The sequence below is a fragment of the Medicago sativa genome, chromosome 8 (genome assembly GCF_051527215.1).
Source record: "Medicago sativa cultivar Bolivia chromosome 8, Bolivia_mono, whole genome shotgun sequence".
Lineage (NCBI taxonomy): Eukaryota > Viridiplantae > Streptophyta > Magnoliopsida > Fabales > Fabaceae > Medicago > Medicago sativa.
This window is the reverse complement of record NC_140756.1, coordinates 66,484,329-66,497,561: the sequence shown is the minus strand read 5'-3', so window position 1 is coordinate 66,497,561 and position 13,233 is coordinate 66,484,329. Positions and strand designations below refer to the sequence as shown.

The following is a 13,233-nucleotide window of genomic DNA, read 5'->3' as shown; positions in this document are numbered from 1 at the left end:
TCTTCTTTCTCTCCTCTTTTCTCAGTTGTACGCGTTCTAATTTTTCTTTCTCACTTACAGATTTTATTATTTCCCTAATTGCTCTTCTCACCACAATCCTACTCTTTCCCCTATTAATTATTTCTACTAATAATAATATTTCTCCCCCACTTAAGAATAATACTTATATTATCAACTATTATCATATATTCCACCAACAATAATAGTAATAATAATATTCTAACAAAATGCAATAATTCACTCAAATAATAATTATGAAAAAGTGGGCGTTACATTTGGGGCCTCAAACAAAAAATTATGTCTAATATCCACCCCCATTTAAATAAAAAAAAATATGTTACTTCTTTTTCTTTCTTCAGTACACGTTTGAGTTTTTTTTAGACTTTAGTTCTCCTTTCTGTACATAAATTTGATACTATCAGACCATCCTAATTTGTAAAATCACTTAATGAGTCAAATTTGAAAGTTATTTCATTGAAAGAATCACAACAATCATTTTTTTCTTCGCATAAACCATTCGTTTTCCCTTCCCACAACGAATGAGTGACAAATCCAAACGACACTGTTAGGTAAATTTCATCTCTCTTTCACTTAATTTTCTTTTTTTTTTTAATTTCGTTTCATGTTTAGAAGTTCTTATTCTGATTTTTTAATGAAGTTTAGCTACACAAAAAAATTAAGTTTTTATTTTACTAGGGGCATATTTTAAAAAGAGAGCCGAGCCTCCTATTTCATAGGGACGGCCCTGGTTGTCATGCTCTTTTGGCGAGTTAAATAGAGCGATCCAATTAGATGAGACGACTTTGAAACTTCGGCTCAACTCATAATAATAGTGAGCTAAACGAGACGGCCTAGCAAGTTGGGCAGTTTTGCCACCCTGGCAATATGTCGTTTAACAGTGGACGGTGGTGGCTAGCCGTATTGTGAATACTCTTTTTTTTTCTTCTGTCAAATGCAGTTTTGGTCCCCTATTTTGTTAAATGCACAATTTTGATTCTCCATCTTTTTCCTACATTTTTTATCTTCTATTTTCACCAAAAAAATAGGTAGAATTACTCATGCTTAATTAACATCAATCAAACTCATACATTTATCTTTCACTAATATTACATCATAGGTAACCTAATATTAGAAGATGTTATAAATTACAAATAATTTTTCTAGTTTTTCAATTCGAAATAGCTTGGTCCCTAATACATTAGAGTTCTACATATCCTTGCTTTAATGTGTCTTAACTATGTGTTCGAGCGCGTATTTGATTCAATTTTTCACAACTTCACACTTAATTATAAATGATTCTTGCTACCATATACAAATGTCTCCGTGAACATAGTTCGATTGCTAAATTATGATATTTAAAGGTTGGAGTTTGAACCTCATACACCACTTATTTGATTTAACGGTGAATTATAGTAGTCATTAGGATAAAAAAAAAAAAAACTATTATTGCAAACATAAGTTAAATTAGCTCTTGCAATTTTTAATCATGCAGCTGGGATCCGACTCATTACGCAACGAATCTGACTCATTACGCAGTTGAGAAGCAGAAGCAATGAAGTAAGCACCCACACGATCTAACCTATATATCCTCAAAAGTGGGAGCTGTTCAATATTCATCCATAACAGTACACACACCCAAATTATTATTGTATATAAACCCATTACATGTCCAGGTACATGAAACTATATATTATTATATCTTATCATCATCATCTCCTAGCCATTTTGCCAATGTCATCATTTCTCATTTAATTTTTTTTCCTTTCTCTATATATATCCTAATTCAGCTCTCACCGTTTTTCATCAAGCCAAAGCCACGTACATCTTCATTTGATAGATAAATAGACACTACTTTGTCATGGGTTCTATTGGAACTGAAAGGTGACACTTTTACATGTTTTGTAACTTGTACTAACATCTTCAATATGTCACTGTTTTTAGTTAATTTCATTTTCTTAATGTTGTTTATTTTTCTTGCAGTTCAAAAACTGAGGTTGTCACTGTTGATGTGCTTGCAACCAAGTCTTTGATCGAGACCACCCATGTTTATCTTGATGTGAGGTAAGAAATGTTTTTCTCTTCCTAATTTGTCTTTTATAAAAAATAATAAAGAACTTGATTTTATTTTCTGGATTTTTGCCATCGGGGTCTCTTTCAATTTTCTCAACATTGAATTAAATTTTTCTCATGCTAATTTATATATAGGACGGTGGAAGAGTTTCAGAAAGGGCACGTAGATTCAGAGAAGATCATTAACATTGCATACATGTTCAATACACCCGAGGGTAAGGTGTTTTGGCATTGGCAATGACTTAAATCGCATTTGGGGATACAAATATGATAAAAGTTTTATAGGGTTTAGCCATGAATCACTAGATACAAATTATAGCATATCATCAATAACAAAAAAACAAGAGATTGTGTACCTTTGAATTAGGTTGATGAAGGATAACCGTAGACAACGCCGACAACTATGAAAGGGGTAACTACCCTCATTCCGTCTAGCTCTAGGTTTTCTCACCAATCTTTAGAATAATTAACCGTCTAATGGGATGACGTTTAAATAGCTAAACGGCTGAGGGCAGAGACCTCTCATTGGACTTATCTAAATGGTCCAACCCATCACGGTCCATTTAGTAACAAAAGCCCAATCACTCAAATTCATCATATAATTAGTGCTTAACACAATAGACCATAATTTATATTATGACATCAACTTATAATAATTGATTATTGTCAATCCATAATTGATTAATTAAATAATTAATCCAACAATCTCCCACTTGGATGACAATACTCAATTACTAAAAAAATAAAAAAAATTCACTGTCATAAAGAATTTAAAAAATTTAAAATTACATGTATGGTCAAAGCACTAATCATTCAAAAGAGAAGTAAGTTTTAATGCTGCAGAAATTGAATCCGATAGGGAAAACAAATCATACAGATCAAAGACTCACTTTTCTAACAAATGATGAATCTATAGTGACACGTTTGAATTAAAAAGAATATGTCACTAAGAATAGCCCAAGCATTTTAAAAATGCTATAACAAACTCCCACTAACCCAAAATAACATAGACTTAATCAAATCATTATGAGTTACAATACTCATATATATAAGTCTGTGGTTAGTGGTTCTGCCAATGAGTTTTCAATATTACAGAAGTCATATATCCACATAGGTACACGAATAGTAATTACTTATAGGGATAGCCTATTAAGAGAGTGTAATTACATACAGTCAAAATCAATAAATGTTCTACGACATTCAATTAATCCAAGTTTTATAAAAAATGTGACTATGAAAATCCATAAAAGCAAAATAGGAAATTCAATAATCCCCAAATTGGATTAACATAGACACTTAGTTTAAAGAAAAAAATGTGGATTAATGTGGCCACTAGAATGTCAAAAACAAAAGAACATTTATGATTATCTCAAATTATAAGTACCACAAAAACACAATATCATACTCGATAGGAGTATTGATATTATACATTGTACTTACTATTTATGACCTCATAAAATGTGGAATGTTGGTAAAACAGAAGCACAATGTATATTTGCATGCCAAGAAATTATTGTGCATATTCCAACAAAATTGACGTAAGCATCCAATTATGATGCTCATTGAGATCGATAGAATTTTAGCATATATCTCAATATAATAGAATGAGACTAAAGTTTAAAGTCTCTTAAGCTATGCCATATTTTATAGTGTGCACAAGAGTATATGGCAATAACAACAATAATATTGTGTACACATTTCTCTTGATCTCACATATATATATAAACAAGAGTGAGATTTCTCATTTGAGCTCATAATATATAATATTGTGTACACACTCCCACTGATCCCACATATATATAAACAAGAGTAAGTGGAATTCTCATTAGTGATCACTGATACAAAATATTATAATAATGTAATATTCAACAGTGGGATACTCAATTACTAGTGCAAGATCATCAACATAAGTGGTTATATAATTTTAGCCAATAGAGTTTCATGAACTCAACCACATATTTTGCACATGAGCATAGCAGAATTATTAACACAAGTGGTAACTCAAGGATAATATAAAACCCCTTAAATACATATTTTATCAATGGCAGATATCATCAAGAATTGGGTTTCATAGTTAACCACATATTCTGCATTTACAATTAAGGAGAACGTAAATTTTCATTTAAGAATTTTATAACATAAGATCTCCTTTTCACAATTAAAATTCCACAGAATTTTATAAACAAAGTAACCGTTATATGACAGAGTATGATGATTATATAAAAATTTATCATCATATGAGTGAGATGAGTCTCTAAAAATAGGATATAAGACTCTGTTCACAATTTTAATAACTCACTCAAAACTCAAATGCTACAATTATACTTACACAAATTTGAGAAACAATTAGGTTACAAGCAGCGGAAATACACAAGACTTATATTTTATTATTATTGAGGATATAAGAGAAAATAGTCATAAGCTTCCATAAGTATTAAAGAATAGCAATAACATAATTAATATCCTCAATATAAGTCTCTATTTCATATCTAAAATATGAAAACAAATAAATATTTGTTTATGAGATATAGTTAGTTGACATGTAGAATTTTTCTCAGTTGTTGAAGAATGATAGTTAAACTATCTTACCCACAAAAGGATGATTATGTTAAGTAATGTCATACCGATAGGGTATGTCCATCACGTTACACAATACATAGCAATGATTCTCCCACTTGATAGAGAATAGACAATGATAGTTGAATTAAAAAGGTTTGAAAGATATTTTATTTAAAATATTCAACTATTTCTCTATCACAAAATGATATGTTAAGTAACGTCACACCGATAGGGTATGTCCGTCACTCGCATAACAAAGGGATAGTAGCAATCCGATATATTTATATATATATAAAATCACATTTAGGTAGAAATTTAATTCAAAATGTAATAATATTGGATTGCAAAATTTATACAATTTTCTACATGTCTTTTAACAAAGTAACTTACTTATATTAATCTCATTCAAGGATCTTAACGATAATAAGTAAGAACTATATCATCACAATGTACCATTCTTATGTCTTACAAAATTTAAACATTGATTGAGTATTCTAATTATAATTGACATAAGTATAAACATTTTAGGTACATTGAATAATAACAATTATATTAATAACAACACACCGATAGGGTGTGACTGTTACCAATATAATGTTAATCTATTTAACAAAATTTGCATAATTGTACCCACAATAGGTGAGATTACAATTATACAAATAAATAATGTTTATGCTTAAGAGAATATGATACAATAATATCATGCATAAACAATTATACTTAAATTTACTCATCTTCGGTCATATTCAAATGATAGAAAAATGCGCTTAACAATATTTTAAATTAGCACATCATAAATATGACTTTAGAATTTCTTTTATATGAAGTAGTATAATAACAAAAATTGTTATTTGGAATAGAAGTGTGTCAAATAGTTTTCTAATTTATCCAGAAAAGAACTCTTAGAATAAAATTTTTCAATACTCCCACTATAAATTAAAAAAAAACACAAATACAAAACGGAGCATTATAGTAAGAAAATAGTATATAACAACAGAGTTCTGTTTAGAATATTCTGAAAAAGGATTTCACTTCTATATAGGATATCATAATTGCACAACAAAAGAGAAGAAGAACTAAATTTCTTCATATGTGCAATAATAAGCAATAAGTCACAAGAGGATAAAATAATTAAATAACAACTTACCTCGCAGAGTGTGACGTTCATCCTTATACTTAGAGCCACTGAATTTTGATGACTTAACGAGAATATCTTATAATATAGTCATCTCAAAATATTCATCAATAGAGAATAAGCAATTATAAATAAGCATACGTGAGACTCTAATTATAAATCAATATGATTTATATAAGAATTCAGATGTAAGGATGATACATATTTCAAAAAATTGCCTCCATTCTTCATAAGTTGTTTTGATAATAGTTAACAGATAAACAACAAAGAGGCTTACAAATTTTAATTCATCATTATGATTTTAGCATAAAAAAATGCAACAATGCATTATTTACTATATACAAAAATACATAGTTTAACATAATTGTGATCCAAATATTTAATTGCGACAAGACACACTAATAGTATTTATCACAAAATTTAGAGTAATAAATTACGGGTCTAGATTAGGGAGTATAGCAGAAAGCATAATGTATATTAAAGAGAAATATGTCAATATTATATTCAATTAATATAAATGACACATATATACAACTCCCTATACTCATTTTGAAAACAAAATATTATGAGGACCCTTCAAAACAATTTGTGACAAGAATCAAAGACAAGTGTCTTAGTTTTAAATATGTCGCCAAAAGAATGATCAATTAGTGAACTTTGGATCTTTATGCTAAGACAATATGAATTCAAGAATATCTTACATTAGAATATTTATAATGCCAAGAATATTTAAAATCGTAAAATATAAATTAATTATACTTGGCATTAAAATTAACAAAATTGAGCCTTCTATAAATTCACAATAGTAAATATAAGAGAGAATTTTCAAAAACAGTTTAAGCTCAAATATTGAGAATACATGATTTGAAATAAATTATTCTCAATTTAATCGATATATGAACTTTTCAAGATTTGACAAAATTTTGAAATCCATGCATCAAAAAATACAATATCAACAATTCTCAAAAAAATATATTAGTTTATACAAGATATTTGAGACAAGAATATAAGACTGAGTCTAAAGATTCTTCACAATACTAACACTTTAAAAGAATAATTTACATAAGTGTTATATTTTAGACTCAAACCTAAAGAATGCATGATTTAAAAGAACATATGATTCTCATATTAGTATACATCAAATATTTAGAGATCTCATAAACTAATTTAAATCCCAAATCTCAAGGGTATAAAATAAATCAAATCTTCTAAATATTTTGGGTGCAAGAGAAATTACATATTTATGCCAAAATATTATAATATTTACTAATTGAGGATGTAAAATTCCTCATTGACACATTAATCTAAGTTCGGGAGAGTGAGATTTATCCGATGTGTCACATAAGAATAAGAAATGTTGATAAAATTTTCATACAACAAATGTAAGAATATATTTTAAATAACCCCATATAAGACTACATAATATAACTTTGGGTGTCAAAACAAATTCCAAAAATTTACCAAATATTCAGAATATTAAATTATTATTATTTGGTAAAAGATAACAAAAGACTGGAATATATATATATATTTTTTTTATTTATAAGCGAGCGCGTGGTGTTAACGCGTGTGGCATCTTCTTTGCCCGATATCATGAAACGGGTCGATATTGACCCGTGAAGCGACCCGATCGATTCTCGTTTGTTTACTGGCGCGGTGAAGCGGAAATAAGGGCGTTTGGATCGCGGTTTATCGATTAAGAGAAGCCCTCGATCAATTTTGGGAATCATTAAATCCGTTCATAGAAATCGTGAGTTTTGTGGCTCCGATTCAATCTAGCATATAAGATGACGATTCTCTAAGATTTTACAAACCCATGAACGTGATACAAAGATATAAAAAAAACCTTTGAAAATTTTATTATTGTTTACGCGTTAGAGAAAAATTGAAAAAAAAAACGAAAATAGAATTTTGGGTCGCATATACTAATCGATAGTATACACCAAAAAGAATTAGGTAACCATCTATTCTCAGGTTATTTTCAAACTAAATTATCGATTAAAAACAAAACTCACGGTATTTGATAAATTTGAGAATTGTCAAAACCTTGCAGATGGCATGGTGTATATCGGAACATATTACATAGTATATTCAATTGAAAGAATGAACCAAACACACAAGGTACATATAATTGTAGCCATAAATTGTATCTACTGGCTCTGATACCAATTGATGAAAGTTTTAGATTTTTAGCCATAGATCACTAGATACAAATTATAGCATATCATCAATAACAAAAAAAACAAGAGATTGTGTACCTTTGAATTAGGTTGATGAAGGATAACCGTAGACAACGCCGACAACTATGAAAGGGGTACCCTCATTCCGTCTAGCTCTAGGTTTTCTCACCAATCTTTAGAATAATTAACCGTCTAATGGGATGACGTTTAAATAGCTAAACGGCTGAGGGCAGAGACCTCTCATTGGACTTATCTAAATGGTCCAACCCATCACGGTCCATTTAGTAACAAAAGCCCAATCACTCAAATTCATCATATAATTAGTGCTTAACACAATAGACCATAATTTATATTATGACATCAACTTATAATAATTGATTATTGTCAATCCATAATTGATTAATTAAATAATTAATCCAACAAAATATTCTTCCTTTGATGCAAAATATAAACATAAGTGAGATAATGAAAGTTTGATGTATTTGAACCAAATTTTGTACAAAATGCATATTGTTTGACTCACTTTTGTTTATATATTTTGCAACGGATGAAGTACCATAATAATGTCCACACGTCTATTTTTTCTCAACACGATCATGTTAATCGCACTTTTTATTTGGTTGCTTAGATGATTAATTTAATTAACAATCAAAAATGTGGTTGATTCAACTTCATAATCAAGTAAGATTTTACTCAAAATTATGGTTAATTCAACTGTATAATTAAGTATGATTTCACAAATTTCAACGTGATATAAATTAACAACAGGGCCGGACCTTGGGGAGTGCAAGAAGCGCTACCGCACCGAGCCTCTAAAAACTATGGGCCTCAAAATAATTATAATACCCACCCCCATTGAAAGAATCACAACAATTATTTCTTTTTCGCATAAACCATTCGTTTTCCCCTTTCCTACGACGTAGGAGTGACATTCCAAACAACACCGTTAGGTAAATTTCACCTCTCTTCCACTTAATTTTATTTTGTTTTGTTTCGTGTTTAAAAGTTCTTCTGATTCTGATTTTTTAATGAAGCTTAGCTACACAAAAAGAATTGCGTTTTGATTTTACTAAAGCCTATTTAAAAAATAGAACCGAGCCTCCTATTTCATAAGAACGGCCCTGATTAACAATATATTCGATTGAATTCCTTAAAACAATATATATTCAATTGAATTAACCACAATTTTGCATATAATTAACTAGGTGTAACTGTCAGATGTGCAGGGAAAATTAGGTGTTGATAAAATATTTTTGTATTCTTTATTTATTGAAGCAAGGTTTGCAAATTTAATTGTTAGAATGAAAATCATGTGATTTTTTAAAACAGGGAGGGTGAAGAACCCAGAGTTTCTGAAGGAGGTTTCGTCTCTTTGCAATAAAGAAGATCACCTCATAGTGGTATGGTTAATGAAAAGTTCGGTTCAATTATATACACACACGATTTCAGTTCAGTTCTGTGATATATGACTATGAAAAAATTAGTGTTAAATATGACTATAGCACGAATATTATACCTTATACCAAATTTTCTCAACTTTAGTTTGAAATCTGTATTTCAGGGTTGCCAAAGTGGAGTGAGATCTTTGTATGCAACTGCTGATCTTCTAGCTGAAGTATGTTAATTCCTGTCAACTTCACTACATTCTTCATGAAAATCATTTGAATATGAAATTTTAACTCCTCAATTTATATTCATTCTGCATTCTCAATTATTTCAATTCAATCTCAAATATATTGTGTGGCAACTTTTATTTAATTTAACATGAAAGAACATATGAATTGGCAGGGGTTTAAGGATGTGTACAACATGGGAGGAGGTTATCTGGAGTGGGTTAAAAAGGAATTTCCAGTGAAGATACATGTGACCAAATAGAAGCTTTTGCTCAGTTATATTACATGATCTTGTATAATTAGAAGGGACCCTTTCACAATTACCACTTTCAGCTTGTTCATTAAGTTCTATAATTTTTAGATGCTTGAGTGTAAGTGTCTAGCCATATTGAAGGCAAGACAAACTATGTTTACAGTTGTATCTACTTGACTTGAATAAATGCAAAAGATTGCATTGGGTAAACTACTAATATTGTTGTGTGTATAAAAGATTGTATCTATTTGACCTAGCTACCACTACTGCCTTGAAAAACTTTTCAAGATGCACTTTTAATTTTATCCGGATTAAATATGTTTTTAATCCCTATAAATGTCAACTTTTCATTTTAGTCTAAAAAATTTCTTCAACTTTTAGTCCTCCAAAAAAATTTCATCTTCATTTTTTAGTCACTCCTTTAAATTAAACTCATATGTAAAATTCATATATTTGAATAAAAATTTGCAGAAAAATTTATAATATCATAAGAATCTCTCCCAAAAAAAAATTAGAATTTTTTACCAAAACATGAATTAATTATGAATTTTAATATTTTTGGAGGTAAAAAAATCATATTTAATTTATGTTTTGTTAAAAATTCTAATTTTTTGGGGAGTGGTTTTTACAATATTCTATACATTTCTTCACAATTTCATTAAAAAATACAAAAATTTACTTAAAAATAGAGACAAAAAATAGTTATTGAAAATTTTATAGGGACTAAAACGAAAAGTTATATATTTATAGGAATCAAAAACATATTTAACCCTTCTATCAATACTCACCGGTACATCTAGTTCCACTTTTGGAAGGGTCGAAATTGATTTTAGAGATATAAAATTAAGGGTTAATTATGTTTCTAGTCCCTATAAAATAGCGACCTTGTAAGTTTAGTCCTTACTTAATTTTAATAGCATTTTTAGTCCCTATAAAAAAAAAATTTACTTATAATTTTAGTCCCTGCTAAAACAAAGTTTGATTAATTATCCTTAAACTCTTAAATTTGTGAACGATTTTTTTGAGACAAGATTAGAACACTATGAAAGGTTCGTTTACTAAAATTTAGAATTTTCAGACATGAAATGAATTAAATATGAATTATTTAAAACGACAAAAGTTAAAGATAAAAAGTAATAAAATCTGGACGTAGAAATCAAATTTTGCGATAATTTTTTGCGGAGGAACTTTTAGTAATATTCTAAACATGTCTGCAAAAAATTGTTCAAAAATTTAAGAGTTTAAGCATAAATTAAACAAATTTGAATTGAGTAGGGACTAATACTCAGGGCAAAAAAACAAAATTAGGGACTAAAAATGCTATTAAAATTAAGTAAGGACTAAACTTACAAGGTCGCTATTTTATAGGGACTAGAAACATAATTAACCCTAAAATTAATTTTGACATGTCTTAATGTTTTTCAACGGGACAATGCTTCTTATTACCAATCATGCTTTAACGAAGCGTAAGAGTAATTCTTCACAATTAGATTTATCTCCAACCACAACCTATTTCCGACACCTCCCACTATTATGTTATGTTTTTTTTGTTTGTTTTGAAAATGAAATTCTTATCTTTCTTGTGTTCCATTCTTCGTTCAAAATAGCATTACTCTTTTAGAAATGATTGATTTTTTCTTTCTAACTTCAAGTTAAGATTTGTAGTTTTCAATTGTAAACATGACTTCCTTCAAAAAAAAAAACTGTAAACATGACTTTTATACTAAAATTTATCATTCAACTCATTTTTATGGTTTTTTTACGCAAACATATAAATCATTTCACATTCATCTCACTTTTAACTAAAATTAATTCTACAAATTCAATTTATTTTAAAAAAATAATTAGCTACACTCATCTCACTTTAAAATAAATTTCTGGTTATTTACATAAACATATAAATTTTTTCACATTCATCTCACTTTTAACATAAATTAATTCTACAATATCAATTTATTTAAAATAAATTTTTATCACTGTTAAATCAAACACGCAGACTAACTAATTATGAAACTAACTAATTATGAAGGTCAGTGAATCAACATCCTTTTCTTTGATCAGTATCCTATTCATAAAGGTCAGTTAATCTCATGAATTTCATTATCGAAGAATTTCTATTTATTTAAGATTACATATCAATTGTTAAGGTAAACGTAATTTAATTTTACGTATACAATTACACTATGAGAGGTTCGTGTAAATTCAGTTTACGTATGTACAAATATGTACAACTTAGGTAGTGTGCGCGTGAACAACACAAACGTAAACTTAGTTTACATGACTTATGTAAACTAAGTTTACATTAACTATGAGAGGTTGGTGTAAATTCAATTTACGTATGTACAATTACTCACTCTGAGAGGTTAGTGTAAATTAAGTTTACGTATGTATTATGTAGAGTGTGTATGAACAAATTTATACACATAGACGCAAATTTAGTTTACATAGCTTATGTAAACTTAGTTTACATTAACTACGTGAACTGAACTTACATAGTTTTAAAAACTACTATCTTTCTCTAAATTTCACATTTTTCTATCCTACGTTTCAATCAATTTTACAGATTTATCAATTTTTCTATCTTACGTGATTGGATGTTATTGAAGAGTGCGCGAGTGGAAAGAGACAAGGAGATGAAGGCGTTCAAAAATCGTGTGTAAGTCTTTCTTTCTGGCTTTGTCAGGGTTTGAGAGATGAATACGTGAAAATAACGATGACTTTCAAAAACAGTGTTAGTGTTGGGAAATGATGAATATGTGAAATAAAGGAAGCCCCACCATAAATGGATTAACATTGTAAGAGACTTGCACGCAAGTTTTCTGACGGTTTCATTGTTAGTCAAGCGTTCCATTTTTGGTTGGAAGAGAAAAACTTAACTTACGTGTCTCTATTCTCCATAAAAATTAATCATTGTTAAGTGACGATAAAAATTTCGTATCAACATCATAGTAAACAAAAAGGGTAAGCCCCAAACAAACAAATGAAAAGTAAAAAAATTAAAAACCTCTGAAAAACACTACAATTCTATGATCTTCGGTTGAGCTTAGAGAAATAAAGGTAGTAGGTGTCTCCAACATCATAATACTCATCTCTAAAATAAAATATGACTTAAATATGTTATTCGTCCCTGCAAATAGGGGTCGCTTAAAATTTCGTCTCTGCAATCGCTAATCCTTTTTTTTTGCCCTTGCAAAGTTTAATCAGTTAAAGATTCGTCCTTTGACCCAGTTAATCACTGCCACGTCAGCAATTTACCAAAAATGGCATGGGAATTGACGAAAATACCCCTGGTTTATTTTTTTTTCCTTCAAATTTTTTTTTTTCCAGATTTTTCCCGAATTTTTTTTTACAATTTTTTCTCCGAAAAATTTCAGTTTTTTCAGTTTTAATTTTAACATTTTTTTGTCCGAAATTTTTTATGAT

At 29.0% G+C, this 13,233-nt stretch overlaps 1 protein-coding gene across 1 annotated transcript; it reads left to right on the top strand.

Annotated features, from left to right (window-relative positions):
• Positions 1-1,739: 1,739 nt before the first annotated feature.
• Positions 1,740-10,066, top strand: STR18 (sulfurtransferase 18). Its single transcript, XM_085735191.1, has 6 exons — positions 1,740-1,881; positions 1,981-2,061; positions 2,206-2,285; positions 9,274-9,344; positions 9,506-9,559; positions 9,733-10,066. The coding sequence occupies exons 1-6, from the start codon at positions 1,859-1,861 to the stop codon at positions 9,817-9,819; spliced, it is 396 nt and encodes a 131-aa protein (XP_085591317.1). The 5' UTR covers positions 1,740-1,858; the 3' UTR covers positions 9,820-10,066.
• Positions 10,067-13,233: the final 3,167 nt, after the last annotated feature.